Source organism: Lethenteron reissneri, chromosome 32 (genome assembly GCF_015708825.2).
Source record: "Lethenteron reissneri isolate LAM-NWPU_2019-01 chromosome 32, ASM1570882v1, whole genome shotgun sequence".
In the NCBI taxonomy this organism is placed as follows: Eukaryota; Metazoa; Chordata; class Hyperoartia; order Petromyzontiformes; family Petromyzontidae; genus Lethenteron; species Lethenteron reissneri.
The window spans coordinates 9,164,153-9,183,922 of NC_083810.1; the positions used below are offsets into that span (position 1 = coordinate 9,164,153).

Here is a 19,770-nt window from a genome sequence, read left to right on the forward strand (position 1 = left end):
CGGCGTAGCATAGCCAGCACTGTCGCCTGGCTAGCAACAGGAATACGCGTCGCGACCCGTTCCCTCTGTGTGAGCTTCCGTAAGGGCACTCCGTCGCGTGGCACGACGCCGACAGCACGGTCGGGGATAAAACCGTGAGACAAGTAGCTATGTATGTACTCTGAACTTCTTTCGAACCGTACGTAGCCAACTTTGCTAATCGGAAATGCGGGGTGGGGGGGGTGGACAACAAACTGAACACAAGAATCAGTTCTAAAGAGATGAGTTTTCAATCTACATTTAAAAGTGCGTAGCTCCAGTGGCTTCCTAATATCGGAAGGAAGAGCGTTCCAGACGGCCGCAGAAGCGCATCTGAAAGCGCGCGATGCGGTGACGGCCAGCCAAAAGCCGCTGCGGGGATGACCGGAGCTCGCGCGACGGTTTGCGCCCCTTGGCGAGACCAGCGAGGCACCGTGGTTGTTTTGCGGCAAGCGCTTTGTGTGTGTAACGAGTGCGACCTCGCAACCTGTTCGTTCGGCAACCGGAAGCCAACGCGGCTCGGTGAGCGCCGGACGGACACGGTCGGATCTTGCAGACGAGATTAATACGTCGTGCACCGAGAGGCCGGGTGTCACGTCTCGACCTCAGAGAAACGCAATGTCTCCCCTCTTAACCGCCACGGGTGCCCGCGGCGCTTGCGTAACGTTCGCCTCACTTCTGTTTTGGGCGCACGTTTGAGTTCTCCAATTCCGAAACCTTCCTCTTTTGTTCGGTCAAAAAAAAAAGTGCAAACGGGTTTTGTGGAAATAGTAAAAACAGGAATTGTTTTTGTGCGCGCCCCTCCGTTGTGGAGAGGAACGCAATAATTTGACTTTTAAGCTGACTAAATAAAAAAAATAAAAATAAAAATTCCTTGACCCAAAGCCAACCGGTCGGTCAAGTGATAGTATTTTTACTTTCCACTTCGCGAGAGAAAAACAATCGTATTTGAAGGCACTCGCGTTACTTGACCGAACGCCCTCTTGCGCGCTTATTTCGACGCTCACCCCAATGGAGGTGAGCGTCGAAATTCGAAAGCAAACGTAACACCATGTGCGCAACGATTAAACAGCAAGCAGCAGCCCTTTGTCGATCCATCGCGATGGTGTCACGTTTGACGTCATCTCGTGGTGGGACTGGGAACCGCAACACTATCATCGCGATAGTGGAAGAAAATAACCCCGAGGATAAGCGGTAAATAATCCCATGCCTATGCATGCTTTGTGTTCCTTGTTTATAACGGTATCGTGCATCCTCTCCCCTGCGCTCCGCTGCCTTCGCGAGGGGCTGCATGTTTGCGCGTGTGTGTATGTGTGTACGCATGCATCCGGCGTGTACGTGTATAAAGTGTATAAAGTCAAAGTCGTGCGAGCATACGAATGTGCTTGTATGCGTTTGGCCGATCATTAGTGTTGCGGTGAGCACCCTGCACTACGAACCCAGCGACCGAGTTCAATTCCCGCTCAAGCCCAAAACAAGTGACGATTATCTGAACCGGTCCTGGACCTCCCCTAGGTCGACTCAGCCTCAAACGAGTACCTGGTGCAGTGTGTAGTAAACATCGCCAGGAGGGATACAACAGTGGCAGGGCGTGGTGGTGCTGGCCACCCACCCCCACCGTGTGCCGTGCCGGCCTTCACAGGTGCCACTAGTTACTTGCCCCAACGGTCTGTTTAGGCTATACACACGGGGTGACCTTTGTCTATTCTGCGAGTGAGCGTGTGAATGTGTGAGCGAGTGAGTGAGTGAGCGAGTGAGCGCGTGAGCGAGCGTGTGAGCGAGCATGTGAGCGAGCGAGTGTGTGAGTGTGTGAGCGAGTGAGTGTGTGAGTGTGTGAGCGAGTGAGTGTGTGAGTGTGTGAGCGAGTGAGCGTGTGAGCGAGTGAGCGTGTGAGCGAGTGAGTGTGTGAGCGTGTGAGCGTGTGAGCGAGCGAGTGTATGAGTGTGTCAGCGTGTGAGTGTGTAAGCGTGTGAGTGTGTGAGCGTGTGAGCGAGCGAGTGTGTGAGCGAGTGAGTGTGTGAGCGAGTGAGCGTGTGAGCGAGTGAGTGTGTGAGCGTGTGAGTGTGTGAGTGTGTGAGTGTGTGAGTGTGTGAGCGAGTGAGTGTGTGAGTGTGTGAGTGTGTGAGTGTGTGAGTGTGTGAGCGAGTGAGTGTGTGAGTGTGTGAGCGAGTGAGTGTGTGAGTGTGTGAGTGTGTGAGCGAGTGAGTGTGTGAGCGTGTGAGCGAGCGAGTGTATGAGTGTGTCAGCGTGTGAGTGTGTGAGCGTGTGAGCGTGTGAGTGTGTGAGCGAGCGAGTGTGTGAGCGAGCGAGTGTGTGAGCGAGCGAGTGTGTGAGCGAGCGAGTGTGTGAGCGAGCGAGTGTGCGAGCGAGTGTGTGAGCGAGCGAGCGTGTGAGCGAGCGAGCGTGTGAGCGTGTGAGTGTGTGAGCGAGCGAGTGTGTGAGCGAGCGAGTGTGTGAGCGAGCGAGTGTGTGAGCGAGCGAGCGTGTGAGCGAGCGAGTGTGTGAGCGAGCGAGCGTGTGAGCGAGCGAGTGTGTGAGCGAGCGAGTGTGTGAGCGAGCGAGTGTGTGAGCGAGCGAGCGTGTGAGCGAGCGAGTGTGTGAGTGTGTGAGCGTGTGAGCGTGTGAGTGTGTGAGCGAGCGAGTGTGTGAGCGAGCGTGTGAGCGAGCGAGCGTGTGAGCGTGTGAGTGTGTGAGTGTGTGAGTGTGTGAGTGTGTGAGTGTGTGAGCGAGCGAGTGTGTGAGCGAGCGAGTGTGTGAGCGAGCGAGTGTGTGAGTGTGTGAGCGTGTGAGTGTGTGAGCGAGCGAGTGTGTGAGCGAGCGAGTGTGTGAGCGTGTGAGCGTGTGAGCGTGTGAGCGAGCGAGTGTGTGAGCGTGTGAGCGTGTGAGCGTGTGAGTGTGTGAGTGTGTGAGTGTGTGAGCGTGTGAGCGTGTGAGTGTGTGAGTGTGTGAGCGAGCGAGCGTGCGAGCGTGTGAGCGTGTGAGCGTGTGAGTGTGTGAGTGTGTGAGTGTGTGAGCGTGTGAGCGTGTGAGCGTGTGAGTGTGTGAGCGTGTGAGCGTGTGAGTGTGTGAGCGTGTGAGTGTGTGAGCGTGTGAGTGTGTGAGCGTGTGAGTGTGCACGTAGAGCCGCCCCCTTTACCTTTGCGATCGCCCCCCTTGCGGTCGGGCTTGAGGTTGCGGTTGACGGGGGGCGGAAGCTGCACCTCGGCGGGCACCACTGCACGCCTCGGGGGGCCACCGTTGGAGCCCCTCCTGGGCGCGGCGGGGGGGGGCGGCACCACGGACGGGCCGGAGCCGGGGGCCGGGGCGGCAACGGTGGCAGCTGCGGTGGGGGGCGCCCCCCCCTGGGAGGTCGGCGGGGAGAGGCCCTCGACGTGGGCGGGGCTCATGGGGATGTAGTTGGTGTCGGAGGTCACGGGCGAGTCGATCTCGTGACCCGGGCTCGGCACCATCGCCACGTAGTTCTGCTCCAGGTCGGACTCGGAGCCGCCCTGCAAGCTCTTCTTGCGCTGGGGGTGAGGGGAGGAGGGGAGGAGGGAGAGGAGCGCACACGGTGGAAGGGTGCTTGAGTGTACGACCGCGGGAAGGTGCGAGCGATTGAATGCACGGGTGCCTGGGTGACTCAGTGGGTAAGCGAGCGAGTGAGCTGCTGTATAAGTGACTGAGTGAACGAGTGAGTGGGTGGGTTAATGAGTGAGCAAACCAAAAAAACTAGTTTGTAAGTGGCTGAGCGAGTGGCTTAGCGAGTGGCTTAGCGAGTGGGTGAGCGAGTGGGTGAGCGAGTGGGTGAGCGAGCGGGTGAGTGGGTGAGCGAGTGACTGAGCGAGCGAGCGGGTGAGTGGGCGAGTGCGGGTAGGCGAGTCTCACCATGTACGAGCTGTACCCGTCGCCCACGGACTCGAGCGAGTGACCCACGTCGCTCACCGTCGTGCGGGGGTAGTCGTAGCTGTCCAGCCGGTACGAGTCTACGCAGCGGGGGGCACGGACAGAGCGGCGCTCACGACCATGATGATGGTGATAACGATGATGACTTAAATTGATGATGTTGGTGACGATGGGTCGACTGTACTATCGCCGTCATGAGACACAGAACCCGTTTGGACCTCTCGCACAGCCTGCAGCTGGTGACTGACTGGTGACCGGTGACTGACCGGTGACCCCACCTCGTGGAGATGACTGTGGCTGTGTGTTGACGGTAACAAGCAGGGCTTAATCCGTCCGGGTCGGCGATCCGGAAAATATTTCCGCGCCCTGCCACACCACATTCAGTAAACCCTCCCGCCGTGGCCTACCCCCGTTTACCGGCGACCTGGAAAACATTCGACGACAATACAAGCCCAGGCAACCGCGTCTCGCAGCGACGCTTCGCACCTCCGCAGTTGGGGCCGACGGGCAACCCCCGCCGCTCGCGGCGACGGCGACGGCCGCGCGCCGACAGCGGTCGAGGCCACAGAGCGTCGATGGCGGGAGCGGCTCTTACCGCGCGCCGCCTTGGCTCCGTCCAGGCTGGAGATGGTGTTGCTCCTCCGCGCCACGGTGGGCGGCGGAACCAGGTAGAGGCCTCCGTCGCTCTCCGACTGCGAGCGCGGGTAGCTGTACACGCCGGCGCTGCCGCCGCCGCCGCCACCGTTGGCCGCCTCGGCGTCCCTCTCCCCGGCCGGCGTGCCGGCGCTCGGCTTGGGGGGCCGCGGCGGGGGCGTCCCCGCGTCGGGCAGCAGCGCGGGGCCCCCCGACAGCGAGGTGGGGGAGGCGCCGCCCGCGGAGGCGGCCGGAGTGGTCTGCCCGCCGTCGAAGCGGAAGACGCAGGGGACCTGGTAGAGCGAGGACGAGGTGGGGGCCGACGGGGGGGTGTCGTAGGTGGGCTGCTCGCTGCTCATGGAGTAGCTGAGTGCGGGGGGGCGGGGAGCGCAGTGGGGAGGGGGGTGGGGAGAGACGGCGTCAGCGTGCGAGTTGTGTTACCGTGTCAGTGTGTCAGTGATGGCGACGGTGTGGCTTGCGTGAGCGTGTCACTGTTGGGGACAGGGTCAGTGTGATCGTGTGTGTCTTTGTGTTATGGGGAGCGGAAGTGTAGCGGTTGGCACGCGACCGCGGTGCGGGCACATGCCGGTGCGGCGCACGCGGCGGTGCGGTGCGGCGAGGGGCATCGTGCGGCGCACACCTGCGGGGGTAGCTGTAGATGGCTCCCGAGAGGTCCCCGTCCGCCTCCAGCAGATCTGCCGCGGCGGAGGGGGGCGGAGGGAGCGGGGGGCAGAGCGGGCCAGGGGCCAGGTCGTACGCCGGGGGCAAGACCCCGTTCATGACCCCTTTGGAGGTCACGGGGGGCGGCGCGTTGTGGTTGAGGTCGGTGTCGCACACGGGGCTCGGGCTGCGGGGACACGAGCACGTGTGTACACGCTTGAGCGCACGAATACGTGTACATGCGTGTATTTGCACACACGTAAATACATACATACACACAAAAGCACACGGACGCACACACAAAGACACAGCCACACACACACACAACCACACACACACACAGTCACACGCACACACACAGTCATACGCACACACACAGCCACACAACAACAACCGCCATTTGCCACTAAGTGGTGGTGACGTCACCACGACGCTTGTGCCAGGCCATGTGCCCCTTGAGGGCACGTGAAGTGCCGAACGCTCGCTGGCAGGTCACGGGGCAAACCCAGGTGCCATGGGTGGACTGACTGAGATGACCGAGATGATTGGCTGATGCACCATCAGCCACACACACACACAGCCACACACGCACACACACAGCTGCACACACATACACACACACATACACACACATACACACACAGCCACACACAGCCACACACACACACATACACACAGCCACACACACACATACACACACACACAGCCACACAACAAAGACAAAGATCCCCCATATAGCCTTAACAGACTGTAGGGGCAAGTGCTGTTAGCGAGCACCTATGAAGGCCGGAACGGTACACGAGGGGGTGGGTGGCCAGCACCACGCCCGACCGCCTTTGTCTCCCTAGTGGCAATGTTTAAACACCGCACCAGGTACTCATTTGAGGCTGAGTCGACCTAGGGGAGGCCCGGGATCGGTTCAGATAATTGTCACTGGTGTTGGCCGTGAGCGGGAATCGAACCCGTGTCGCCGGGTGCATAGCGCAGCGCGTTAACCGCTACACCACCGCTCCCCTACACACACACACAGCCACACGCATGCATGCACTCACTCGGCGGGCGAGCGGTTGGCACCGCAGTCCCCCAGCAGGAGGTACTCATCCGCCCGGGGTGCCGGTGCGGTGGAGCGCGTGGAGCTGGGAGCGCGGGCGCAGGCGACGGCCGTGGGGGTAGAGGCACGCGTGTGTGTACACGTGTGTGTGTGTGTACACGTGTGTGTGTGTACGCGTGTGTGTGTGTGTACACGTGTGTGTGTGTACACGTGTGTACACGTGTGGTTGTATGTGTTTTGCAGGGTTGTGTGTGTGTGTTTAACACGTGGATGTGTTTGTATGCACGCGTGGATATCGCACAACATTGAGCGTGTGAATTATGAGTGTAAAAATGATAAATTATTTACGAATTCATGCATGCATAAATGGACAGATAAAGCATTGGTATGTGAGAAAAATATTGAAAAAACAGAGGGGGGTGAACGGATAAGGGGCAGATGGGGGGGGGGGGAAACACAAAAAAACAAAATGAACAAATGTATGTCAAAAAATCATAAAATAACAGCAACAATGGCAAAGCGCAAAACAATCGTGGATGAACAGAAGCGCGTGCGTTTTGTGTGTGCGGTGTGGGATCACCCCTCCCCAGGTCTCTTTACGACTGGGTACTGATTCAAAACGTCGGGGGGGGGGGGCTACGTCGGTGGGGGGGGGGGGGGGCAACGTCTACCGAGTATCGACGCATCGTCGATCCGTCCACAGCAAATCGATTCTTCCTAAGCTCACAACGCACCCATCGAATGGTGACGTGTGCATTGCGACAGGCCACACCGTAATGCCTCCAAGCCCCGGCTCGCTCAAATTGCAATGCCACGTGGCAATCATCGCTCCCTACCGGCCGACTCGTCTCCCTTTGCAAGCCGCGTGCTAAGTCACCGAGTGCCACACAGGGACAGCTGAGAATGGCGGTCGGTTGTGGGGGGGGGGCGATGCTTCGTAATGTGCCCCTGCGATGTGGGATTACACGTGTGTGTGTGTGTGTGTGAAGTGTGTGTGCGTTTACGTGTGTGTGTGTATATATGTGTTTGTAGGCGTGTGTATTTGTGTACACGTGTGTTTGCACGCGTAGGGGTATGTGTTTTGTATACACACGTGTGCTTGTGTGTGTGTATGTAAACATATGTGCATGTTTGTATGTTTTGAATATACACGTGTGGTGGTACGTGTTTTTGCAGGTGTGTGTATACAAGTGGGTGTATTTTGCACACTGCACGTGTGTTTGTATGCGCGAGTGCACAGCAGTTTCGCGGGCATTGGGGGGGGGGGGGGGCGGCACCCACCTTCCTTCGGCCGACGACGAGGGGGTCACGCACTCGGCCAGCAGGAAGTACTCCTGGCCGTCCCCGCTCGTACCGTCCTGCCTCGGCGCCTCCGGCTCGCCGTGCCCGCTGCCCGTGGTGGGCAGCGCGTACGGCGGCGGCGGCGACGTCACCGCGCTGCCCTCCGACAGCAGAGGCTGCTGGGAGACGGCCGCCCCCCCCGTGGCGGACGTGCGACGCAGCGGGCCGCTACTGACGGCCACGCTGTTGTTCTTGACTTGGTCTGCGGTGGGCGGAGGGGAGGGGAGGGGGCCGGACACGCAACAAGAATTCGATTCAAGGTGCCGTCTGTTGTCTAAGCAGGTGAGCGCTCGTTGAGAATGAGTAAAATGTAAAAGTGCAGCCCTGAAATCGCTCCCTAACACGGCTACTCGCCCCCCTCCAGTACCCCATTGGAGTTCCAACTCCAGAGGGCATTCTCGGCCGGCTCTTCGGCGTCGACCAGACGATCGGAAAGAGGTTTCCGATCGACTGTGCTATCTTAACTATTCTGTGGAATCTCTTCTGTGCTACGTATTCCGTGGTGCCTATTCTAAAACACAGACATCAGACAATTGCTCGCATTTGCACGATTCGCAGCCCCATGTCGGGGAACGTGCAACTAACGAACCACGTTTTTATTGTTTTTCCGCGCGAGTACGTCGCTTTTGATCGTAACGTTCGGAGTTTCAAACGCGCCTCAAGCCCGCTCTCGTCTCCTCCGTGTGACATCGTTTTGATCTCGGTCCACCTTCATTAAATACCCACGTGAAACTGTGCACACCTCGGGTAATTACATGGGGGGCAATAAGGCAAAGGTGCAGCCCTGCAATTGCCTGCTCACGCCACTGCTGGCAGAACGGCCTCCACCGAGAGGGAGCTCTGGAGGGTATTTTGGCCTACTTTTGTCACGTTGGCCAGGGATCGTTTGAAAGCGGTGGGGGTACCCACGCTGTTCCCCACCAAACGTCCGTAGGCCGCGATGAGACTGCGGTGCTTGGCTAGCGGCTCTGCCTGGGAGGGTGCACACAGGCCAGCAGGCCTGGGACACCAGGGTGGGTCCTCTTAGCACTGGTTTTCTTTTTATTCGTTCCCAATATTTTACGCAAACCGTTTGATCAATTTGGCCGGTTATCTCTAGATTAAGTCCCTCATAGCAACAGAACTTTATACCAGATTTTCGTACAAATTGAATCATCTTTCTAAAATTGATTGTACCCCCCCCCCCCATGCCCTATTACGGACAGATCTAATGCATGAAAGCTTCACTTGTCCTTCCTCCACACCTCCAGTTAGCACCACGGTTGGCTAGGTTACGGTGCAAAAGAAGTTCAACATACACGCACATACATACCTTGGTTACAAAGCGTTCATTAAACAAATTGGAACAAAGGAGATTTGTTTGCTTCTTGGCCCAGCAAAGGCTCGGCTGAGGCGTGCGATGGTTTTTCAAGGGGGTCCTGCTGGACAATAATTTTGGCCAATTACCACACCCTCAGGGAGTCACTCTGCAAGAGCTCATCAGTGAGCCACGACCAGCGATAAAGCTGCCAAGGAGAGCACAGGCTGTTGTATGAATGACAAATCACATGATATGTGTGCTGATCCTGAATATATGATAAAAGTCGGTATATATACATACACATGAAAATGTTTTCTCTCGTTCCCAATTTTATTCCGATTCAGGGTCACGAATTTAAAAAGAAACCGAGAATGCCTGGTTTGAACATTGCGGTGCGTGCAGCGGCCTCCAGAGTGGCTGCAGGGGTCACGTGAACCCATGACAGGACCCGCGACAAACCGACAGACCGTCGATTCTTCCACAACATCGATTCAGCTGCTGGCAGCGGGAACTTCAAAGGCTCACCTCCTCACACCGCCGGAATCCTCACACCGCCAGGGAACGTTGGGTTTTATTTAACCTGGCGGAGGGGCTGCGACTGAAATTCGCTGTCTTTATTTAACCTAACGGAGGAGTCACGATTGGGATTCGCTGTCTTTAACCGAGCGGAGGGGCGTGCGTACGATTTAAAATCTCCGTGAGATTGAGATTCACCGTCTTCATTCAACCGAGCAAGGTTATGTGGGGAGGTGGTGGGTGGGTGGATGGGAGTAGTGGGTGTGAGTGGTGGGTGGGTGGATGTGAGTGGTGGGTGCGAGTGGTGGGTGGGTGGATGTGAGTGGTGGGTGCGAGTGGTGGGTGGGTGGATGTGAGTGGTGGGTGCGAGTGGTGGGTGGGTGGATGTGAGTGGTGGGTGTGAGTGGTGGGTGGGTGGATGGGAGTGGTGGGTGGGAGTGGTGGGTGGGAGTGGTGGGTGGGTGGATGTGAGTGGTGGGTGCGAGTGGTGGGTGGGTGGGTGGGAGTGGTGGGTGGGTGGATGTGAGTGGTGGGTGCGAGTGGTGGGTGGGTGGATGGGAGTGGTGGGTGGGAGTGGTGGGTGGGTGGATGTGAGTGGTGGGTGCGAGTGGTGGGTGGGTGGATGTGAGTGGTGGGTGTGAGTGGTGGGTGGGTGGATGTGAGTGGTGGGTGGGAGTGGTGGGTGGGAGTGGTGGGTGGGTGGATGTGAGTGGTGGGTGGGAGTGGTGGGTGGGAGTGGTGGGAGGGAGCGGTGGGTGGGTGGGGAGAGCGACCGTGACCGCGATTCGATATCTGGCTGCCGGACAGGAGGGGAACTGCAAGGGACTCCCAACGGCCGGCGCTTCCAGGAAAGCGGCGTCACGGCGTTTACAGAAACGCTCCCGGCACCCGTTCTAGGAAGGGTCCCACCCCCCCCCCCCCCCCCCGGAGCTGCAGAGGGGAGGGGGGCAGTGGCCCAGGAGAATTGTGATGTGGTTGGAGACAGACGGTGGGCGGGGGGGAGGGGGTGATCAGAGAGAGGGAGGGCAGGGGGGGCTGGTAGGGTGAGTGAGGGAGGGTGGTTTTTAGGGGGACGGGGTGCTGAAGAATTGGAACTGGACGTAGGGGTGATGCGGAGAGGGGTAGAGAGAGGGGTGATCGAAGTGTGGGGAGTCGGATGGTGGAGGAGGGCGGGGGGAGGGGTGTTGGACTGGTTGGGCTGAAGATATGGTGGGGTTCGATGGAAGGGTGTCGGGCTAAAGAAGAGTTGGGGGAAGGCGTGGAGGTGTGACGCGTCGAGGTATGACGCGTGGAGGTGTGACGCGTCGAGGTATGACGCGTCGAGGTATGACGCGTGGAGGTGTGACGCGTGGAGGTGTGACGCGTGGAGGTGTGATGCTTGTAGGGTGCCAGAGTGGGAGGGGGATTGAATGGGTGGGGATTTGAAAGGGTGGGGCTGAAGGAGCGGTGTGGATGAGAGTGGTGATTGTGGTTAGGGGCCTGGAGAGGTGATTGTAATTATCAGAGATGGGGTGGGTGGAAGGGTAGAGTGGTAGAGGTGGTGGTGGTGGACGCCGGAGTGCAGCAGTTTCCACATTGGACCGGTCCTGGGCCTTCCCTAAGTCAACTCAGCCTCAAATGAGTATCCGGTGTGGTGTGTAAACATCACCACGAGGGGGACAAATGCGGCCGGGCGTGGTGCTGGCCACCCACCCCCTCGTATGCCGTGCCAGCCTTCATAGGTGCTCGCTAACAGCACTTGCCCCAACAGCCTGTTACGGCTACACGGATCTTTTGTCTTTCGGTGGGAGCGTGAAGTGTTGATGAAGCAGAGTGACCACGGAGGTGGTGAGGAGGGCGAGGAGGGCGAGGAGGAGCGTTGATTCGCGTTGCGGAAGGTTTCCTGGCAGAGGCGCCGCTGTCGGCTCGCCCCCCCGTCTCGCGGTGGAGCGAGGGGCGGAGGACGTCTCGTCTCCGAGCCTCGCGAGAGGCAGAGAAAAACAGAAGTGGTGGAGCGCAGAAAATAAGAAACAAACAAACGCGCAGAGGAAGAGTCGACAGGGAGAGAGTGTGGAGAGAGATAGTGGAGAGTAGAGAGAGATGAGGTGGTGGGGGGGGCATGAGAGAGAGAGTGGAAAGAGAGGGAGAGTGCGTAACCGCTTGTGCCCCGTGGACCCGGGCGACCCCGCGTGGAGTCGCCGCCACGCGCCTGTGCCCACATGGCATGGGGCAGGGCACCACCAGCACCGCCACCACCACCAGCACCGCCACCACCACCAACACCGCCACCACCAACCACCAACAACAACCATCAAGAGCACTGGCACCACGACGACCAGAGCCAACACCGTCGCCGCAGATGCTGTGACAAGCGGCACCACCACCGTGAAAAACACCGGCACCACGAACAACGCCGCTACCAAACACTACCACCGCCACCAACAACAACAACACCAAGATAACAACAAGCAGCAGCAGCAGCAGCCAATGCAAGAAGAATGCAAACGACAGCGGAGCCGCGCGATCGCCGCTAGGTGGCGCACTTTGGCAATTCCCCAATCTCCTCCCCACCACGCAACGTGCCCCCCCCCCCCCCCCCCAGAGAAAACAATGCACAGAGAATAATGTTGATTTGTTACTTCCTGTGGTTTAATCAGGATTTGTATTCTTTTAATATAGCTGAATTGCAATGCTGGGCTAAAGATCGTGGGTAATGCCCAATACTGACCATCAATGTCACCAACATGACCGCGCCAAAACCATGACCACCAGAAAAAAAAAACAAAGATCCCCGTATAGCCTCAACAGGCTGTTGGGGCAAGTGCTGTTAGCGAGCTCCTATGAAGGCCGGCACGGCACACGAGGGGGTGGTTGACCAGCACCACGCCCGGTCGCCTTTACTTCCCCAGTGGCGATGTTTACACACTGCACCAGGTACTCAATTGAGGCTGAGTCGACTGTGAGGAGGCCCAGGTCTAATTCAGATAATCCTCAATGGCGTTGGCGGTGAGCGTGAATCGAACTTGGGGTTCATAGCACAACGCGCTAACTACTACGCTACCCGCTCCCCACATCGCTGCCACCATGACACCACAGCTAAAAGCAAGGATCCCCCGTGCGGCCTTTAACAGACTCGTTGGGGACAAGTGCTGTTAGCGAGTAGCACCTACGAAGGCCGGCACGGCACACGAGGGGAGGAGGGTAGAAATACGACCAGCACCACCATCACCACCACAAACGCCGCTACCAGCACCACCGCCAACACCACCGCCAACACCACCACCGCCAACACCACCACCGCCAACACCACCACCGCCAACACCACCACCGCCAACACCACCACCGCCAACACCACCGCCACCGCCACCGTCCCCACCGAGCGCTGTACGGAGGGGCTGCACGCGGCACGCGCTCTCTCTCTCTCACCGTCATCGTGCGGGTTGAAGCCACAGACGCTGCAGATGCACTGCACCCATCTGTTCATCTCCTCCTCGCTGTCGGCCACCAGGTAGAAGGTCCTGTCGAGCGTGCGCACGTCGAAGATGAAGGAGTGCAGGAACTCCTTGCGGTCGAAGCTGAGGCCGGCGTCCACCTGCTCGCACAGGTTGAGGTCGATGATGCGCAGAGGCTTGCGCGAGCCCTCGCTCTTGTAGTACTCGAGCACGTCCGGGTCGCCGCTCAGCCGCCCACTGCGCAGCACGAACCACCGCTTCTTCCACGCCTGCTCGTCACGCGGGCAACAGCGACCATTATAAGACGGATGGTTGGATGGAGAGGTGCGTGGACAGATGAATGCAGAGATGGATGGATAGATAGATGGATGGACAGATGAACAGATAGATGAATTGATAAAGAGATGGATAAACAGATGAACAGATTGATAGATGGATGAACGGGCGCACAATCATACAGATTGATGGACAGACATTTAGATGCACGGATCAAAAGATGGACTTACAAACAGATGGAATGGCGAAGAGATAGACAGGCACGAAATCACATGGACAGACCGATGGACAGGCAGATGGATGGATGGTAAGATAGATGGGTAGGCAGATGACAGATAGCGAGACAGGCACACAGACAGATGAAATAAAGGATAGACAGATGACAGATGAACAGGCAGACAGATACTGTAGAATGTGGATGGATGGGGAGACACAATTAGATGGATAGACAGACGAACAAACAGACGCATGCATGCGTGAATGCATGCACCCACACACAGACAGAACATTTAGGAGTGGAAAAAATATTCACGCAAATAAATAATAGAAACAAGACTTAAATTGGATGAGGCATCGGGCAATGATCGGCGGCGACAGGCAGGACGGTTGGGACGGGAGGGAGTGACGAGATGGAACTGACAGGACGGGACAAACGGGACATCCCGGGCGGACAGGACACGTGGAACACAGAGGACACGTTGTGTGGTGGGAACACTGGGGAAGTAAGAGAGACGGAGGGGTCAAGAGGTCACAAGTCTCAATCGCATCGCAAGCCGCTGTCGCTCCGTGCAAGCCCTGGGTGTCCGTCTGACACTGGCATCTCGCACCGCCAATGAGCACGGCTGGCGACGTGCGGTGCAGAATGAGTTCAACGTACGCAACGTACAGCATCTTCCATGATAGAGGTTTTTTTGGGTTAGATCGCGTACATATATAAATGCGTCGTTAAAACCCGCCACCACCCGACACAGCCAACTAGTAAGGGTTGTCACGTAAACAGAACGTGGCCAATTCGTCACGAGTACAGCACACCAGTGTGTTGGAGAGCCAAGCTCTCGAATTGGCCACGTTCTGTTTACGTGACAACCCTTACTATTTGGCTGTGTCGGGTGGTGGCGGGTTTTAACGACACATTTCTATATGTACGCGATCTAATCCAAAAAACCTCTATTATAGATGATATCGGTCGCGAAAGCCTCCTACGTGTTAAACGTACAACATCTTACTCCGCGCGAGCGAGAGGACCGCGCGAAACTATGGCGGTGGGTCCGAACCCCCACTTTCAAACGCTGCGTCTCAGCAGCGCGGGGTCAGTGTCCCCGCCACGGCCGTTACGAACCCCCCCCACGATGCAACGCCGTGGTGTATGTGGCATCCCCACACCCCCCTACATACCACACTGAACCACCCCCACCCTCCCCCCCCAGTCCACAGCTGCCCCCCTACTCCCCCGTCGCCCCCTCTCCCTGCCCCCCGCTATGCGTAAGTGTAAATCTCGGCGGCGTGATGGTGTCGGTATAAATAGCCGCGCGACGCCGCCGCCACCGCCGCGCATTCCCGCGCGCCGCACACAGCCATGACATTTGCGGAGAGACGCGAGGGTGGTTGGGGGTGTCGGGGCGAGGAGTTTGGGGGGCGGGGGAGAGGAGGGGGGTGGCAAAGTGGGGGTGGTGCAGCGGTTAGCGCAACGCTGCGCTACGAACCCGGAGACCCGAGTTCGAATCCCGCTCATGGCCAACACCCGGTGACGATTGTTTGAACCGGTCCTGGGCCTCCCCTAGGTCGACTCGGCCTCAAGTGAGTACCTGGTGCGGCGTGTAAACATCGCGTGGCCAACTCCTTCGAGCCCAAAGTCCCACCAGCACGAAGCGCCGGTCGCTGGATGTTGCCGCGTAGAACTTCTAACCACGCCAAACATTTTTCAACGAGACGATTTGCCGATTATGAAATGTGGGTAAACCGACGCAGGATTCTTAAAACGCGCCTGGGATAGCTCTCAAACACGCATCGGTACCCCCCTCGTCCCAGCAGGTTTCGAGGTCCAGCGACACAGTCGCTGAGTTGCCAACACTGGCCCGGGACAACAACAACGACAACTGCCGGCCGTTGAGTGGCCCTCCAACCCGCGGCGGCGTTGGAGGTCGCCACCATCCCCTGCCTTGCCGGGGGTACGACGGGCAGTACGGCAAGCGGGTCGATTTCCATCCGTAGTCAATCTGTACGGAGACGAAAGTGCTGCCCCCGTTCGCACTCCGGTTACCGCCCACGCGTACGAACAGAGTTGACCAACGATTCCAATATGGGAACGCAGAGTTTGGGCCATTTGTTGGCACCGGTTCCGGCTGCTTTCCCCAAGGCTCCGTAGGGCCTCCTGCGCCTCCCAATTGCGCCCCCTCTCCCCCGCCGCCGCCGTCGAGAGCGGACGAAACACTGCGCTGGTTACAAAGCAGGCCTCGGAATAAGACGCCCAACAATGAACAAAGGGATTCCCGGGGCCTGACCCGAGGAGAGAAAGGGGAACCTGGGAAAGGGGACCACAAGAGAGAATCGAGGTTCCGTCTCGCAAGAGGGCCTTGCGGACTCCCACACCGCACCCCACGCCCCCCCCCCGTGCCCCCCCTCCCTTGCCCCCCCCCCCCCGTGCCCATGTCTCACCCCCAACACCGCAGCTGTCACGCAAATGCCACCCGCTTGTCCCACAGCATCGTGGAGACAGACATCTCAAGCTGCGAGCTCTCAAATAAATAATGAAGCAAGTAACAATGCGGTGCACTGTGTGCCGACGAACAGGGCTCGGTCAACGCCGCGCGTGTACAGTACGTGGACACGTGCTGCCCCCCTTTCGGCAAATCCGCTGCTGGATGAGGAGCCTCGATCCCCAATGCCGCGCGGGCAGTCGCTGGGGGGTTAATTTTGCGTCTTCGCCACGCTGGTCACTGCGGGTTGGTGGTGAGGACATTGCAAACGTGTGTCATTTGGCTCCACCGTCCACTGTTGCCCACCACGTAGCTCCGAGGCCTATAACACCTGTTATGCATGGTGGCCGCCCACCCAAGCGCTACCCAGGCTCACAGAGCTTGGGCTCATGGAGTGACGTGAGCGGGCAGCACCGCGACATCGATACAATCATCGCCATCATCATCGATCTCAAAAACACGCGACGCGTACCACGCTCCAGAGGCTTAGACGCCGACTCACATGGGAGTGGGGTCGCGGTTATGATTGATTTGGGATTGAAACTCAGACTCGAGTGGGATTGAGACGAGGGTGGGATGCAGTGAGAGTGAACCGTTGAGGCCGCCACCTGTCAGGGCCTTCTCTGAACTCCGCGCAGCTGGGATAAAAATATCACAAGGCCCACGTCATTGCGTGCAGTTGTGGGAGGCAGGTGTAACGAGTGGGGGGTGGGTGGGTTGGTGTGAGTTGGTGGAGGGGGGGTTAAATCAGCACGTTACTAAACGTCACAATGCCCCCCATGACGCGGGGCTAACAGGTGCTACAGGCAGCTGCACAGCTACCACTGCCGGCAGAGGGCAGCGGCAGCAACGTGCATCGTTGTACTGCACTCCGACGCTACCACCACATTCATGCTTCCCCCATCCCCGCTCCCCCACCTTCACCAAACCGCACTGAGCAGATCTGGCGAAGTATGGTCAAATCACTGGCGCGACCCGCACGGCGTGGGGGTGTGGGGAGGGGAGGGCATCCATCCAGCAGTGGAAATGCCATCGACAATAGCGGCCGCTGTGGTGGCAGCTGCGGCCGGAGCAGCACGGCGCGCCACCCACCACTGCCGCCTCTCTCTCTCGCCTTGCGTCACTCAACGCAAAACATCGAAACGGCCTCACCACCACCACTCCTCTCACCACCACCACCACCACCCACCCCTCTCAACACCACCAAGCACCTCACCACCCCCCTCACCACCACCACCTCTCTCACCACCACCACCCTCACCCCCCTCACCACCACCACCCCTCTCACCACCACCACCCACCTCTCCACCACCCACCCCTCTCACCACCACCACCCCTCTCACCACCACCACCACCTCTCTCACCACCACCCACCCCTCTCACCACCACCACCACCCACCTCACCACCAACACCACCTCTCTCACCACCACCACCCCCCTCACCACCACCACCCACCTCTCCACCACCCACCCCTCTCACCACCACCACCACCCACCTCACCACCACCACCCGCCTCACCACCACCGCCGCCGCCCCTACCTGCCCGCCCACTCACCTAGGCGCGACAAGCGCAGCACGGATGATGATAACGACGACGATGACACCGACGCCCACACTCCCACGCAGATGTTTGTGTGCGCGCGTTGTCTCGTGTTCAGGGCTCGCTTGTTATTGTTCGGGGGGGGGGGTCTCACCGCGCCTGTGCCGGGGAAAGACTCGACCCAATTTCGCCGTCACAAAAACGAGAGCCTGACGGCGGTCATGGGCCTGGTGAGCCCGTAACAAGGCGAAGGTGCAGCCCCTGCGATTGCTCGCCTGCGCCACCGCCGGCGGAATGGCCTCCACTCAGAGGGTGGCCCAAGTGCCTCTGCCAATAGAGCATTTGGCCAACTCCTCCGCACCATGGCCATACTTCCTGCGAGACGTGGGCACATGTAACCGTGTAGTTATGCGCGAGCACGTGGCAATATAAAGTGGTTAGGGGCATCAACCAGAATCGCAGAGATGTGAGGTTTGAGGGGGTGCCACAGTGGCTAGGAGATGTTCACTACCTCGCCTGGTATACAGGAGGTCGTGGATTCGATCCCGACCCTGACGCCGATATATTTGGAGTTTGCGTGTTCAACCCGTGGTCGCGTGGATTTTTCTTCGAGTCCTCCGGTTTTTCCCCTCCGCATTTAGAGTATTTGGCTGCTATACATTTCCACGTGATAAGTCACTTCGTTGAGCTATCATTTGTGACCAGGTCGCTTCTAAACAAAAGGGCTACGTAGCTGAGTGGGCCTTACCTGATATAATAAAAAATAGTTTAGTTTGAATCTGGGTTTCGGTTGCCTCTGCTTAAACTGCGATTCCATGTACTGTATAGCAAGTTGATCGTGTCGGCCAGGTCATCAATGATTTACATCGAGACCCATAGACTTACATTGCGATCGACCGACTCAGGTCGAGATCCATAGACGCACAGAACGAGCATTGGCTCACAGAGGGCCAGACTCACAGAGCAAGAGTAGACTCACATGAAGAGCCATGGACTGAGTTGGGACTAAATTGGTTTCTCAGGTGTTGCAATTTTATAGTCTCAATTCAACCACCAATGACTGCACAAATAAATCACCACCTTACATTTGTTATTTCATTAAAAATTCCAGCTGTGAGAATTAAAATGATCAATTATATCGTCAAATAACCACCATTATTCCATATCGCGATGCACGGGGAAAGCGCATCCCCTGAAGTGGTTCTGTGATACCCACTTCCACGTTCTTTACCACAGGGGTTGACGCACCGCCCTCGCGGATGGATGCGCTCGTCTCGTGACGAGACGCCAATAACAAGCGGGGTAAAGGAGGGGGAAATATTTCATGAAGGGACAGAAATAATCCTCTCGGGCTGGGCGGAGGTCAGAATCACTCGACTCGCAATCGAAAGGTCAAGAGTTCTAAGATCCCGTTTGCGTGTCGACTCACCATCCCTCTGGGTCGGTTCGGAGTCAAACAAAAAGCATCACTTTGTGGCAAGTCACCCGAGAAAGCACGTGTCCGCAAAGCACGTGTCCGCAAAGCACACCGCATGCTATGTGGATAAGAATCAACCATTTTTCGTGCATGCAAACATCATGCAAATATAACATTTCGGTTACGAGTGGCTGCAAACGATACGGAGCCACCGAGGTGGGACTGACAGCGCAAGGGTTCTTGCTAGGGTTTTGGGTTTTGGGTTTTGGCCGAGGAAGGGATTCTGGGTTAGGGATAGGATTAGAAAGAGAGCTAGGGTTTGGATCAAGGCTACGACTATGGCTAGAATAGGACGAAGGCAGAAGATAGGGCTGGGGTTGGTAAAAGGTTTAGAGCAAGGGATAGCGTTATAGTCAGGGTAATGGTCAGAGCTATAGCTGGGGCTAGGGTTATGTTTAGGAATAGGATACAAGCCAGAGTTATGGAGAGGGTTAGGACTAGGACTTCGGTTAGGACTAGTATTGGGGATTTATGTACATGTGCATGTTGAATTTCTTTCGCACCGTACGTAGCCGACCGTGCTAATTGGAGGTGCGGGGAAGGACAACAAACTAACACACAAAGAGTAGTTCTAAAGAAGTGAGTTTTCAATCTAGATTATTTAAAATTGAATAGCTCCCAGTGGCTTCCTAATATCGGAAGGAAGAACGTTCCAGACGGCCGCAGAAGCGCATCTGAAAGCGGGCGACGCGGCGACCGCCTTTGTTCGATAGCCAGCCAAAAGCCGCTGCGAGGATGACCGCAGTTCGTGTGATGGTTCATGCTCCTTGAGGAGGATAGGGTTAAGGCGAGGGTTAGGGCTATAGTTTAGTCCGTGGCCAGAGTTTGAGTGAAGGCGAAGGGCTCTGATTGGAGCTGGGTTTTTCGGGCCAGCCCCTAATGTGCTTGTGCTGGGACTCGCGTCTGAGGGGGGGGGGGGACTGGTGCTGGGTTTTGGGGGGGTGGCCG

General features: G+C 57.8%; 1 protein-coding gene across 4 annotated transcripts in view; it reads right to left on the minus strand.

Moving 5' to 3' along the window:
* Positions 1 to 19,770, minus strand: part of LOC133349986 (GRB2-associated-binding protein 1-like) — a 109,057-nt gene that overhangs the window by 10,213 nt on the left and 79,074 nt on the right. For all 4 annotated transcript variants that reach the window (XM_061563909.1, XM_061563908.1, XM_061563907.1 and 1 more), the window contains exons 2-8: positions 12,807 to 13,101; positions 7,526 to 7,787; positions 6,246 to 6,329; positions 5,174 to 5,380; positions 4,496 to 4,899; positions 3,883 to 3,980; positions 3,155 to 3,524 (exon numbers count right to left, since the gene is read on the minus strand). In XM_061563909.1, the coding sequence (XP_061419893.1) occupies positions 3,155 to 3,524; positions 3,883 to 3,980; positions 4,496 to 4,899; positions 5,174 to 5,380; positions 6,246 to 6,329; positions 7,526 to 7,787; positions 12,807 to 13,101 (1,720 nt within the window). The remainder of the gene's footprint in view (positions 1 to 3,154; positions 3,525 to 3,882; positions 3,981 to 4,495; positions 4,900 to 5,173; positions 5,381 to 6,245; positions 6,330 to 7,525; positions 7,788 to 12,806; positions 13,102 to 19,770) is intronic.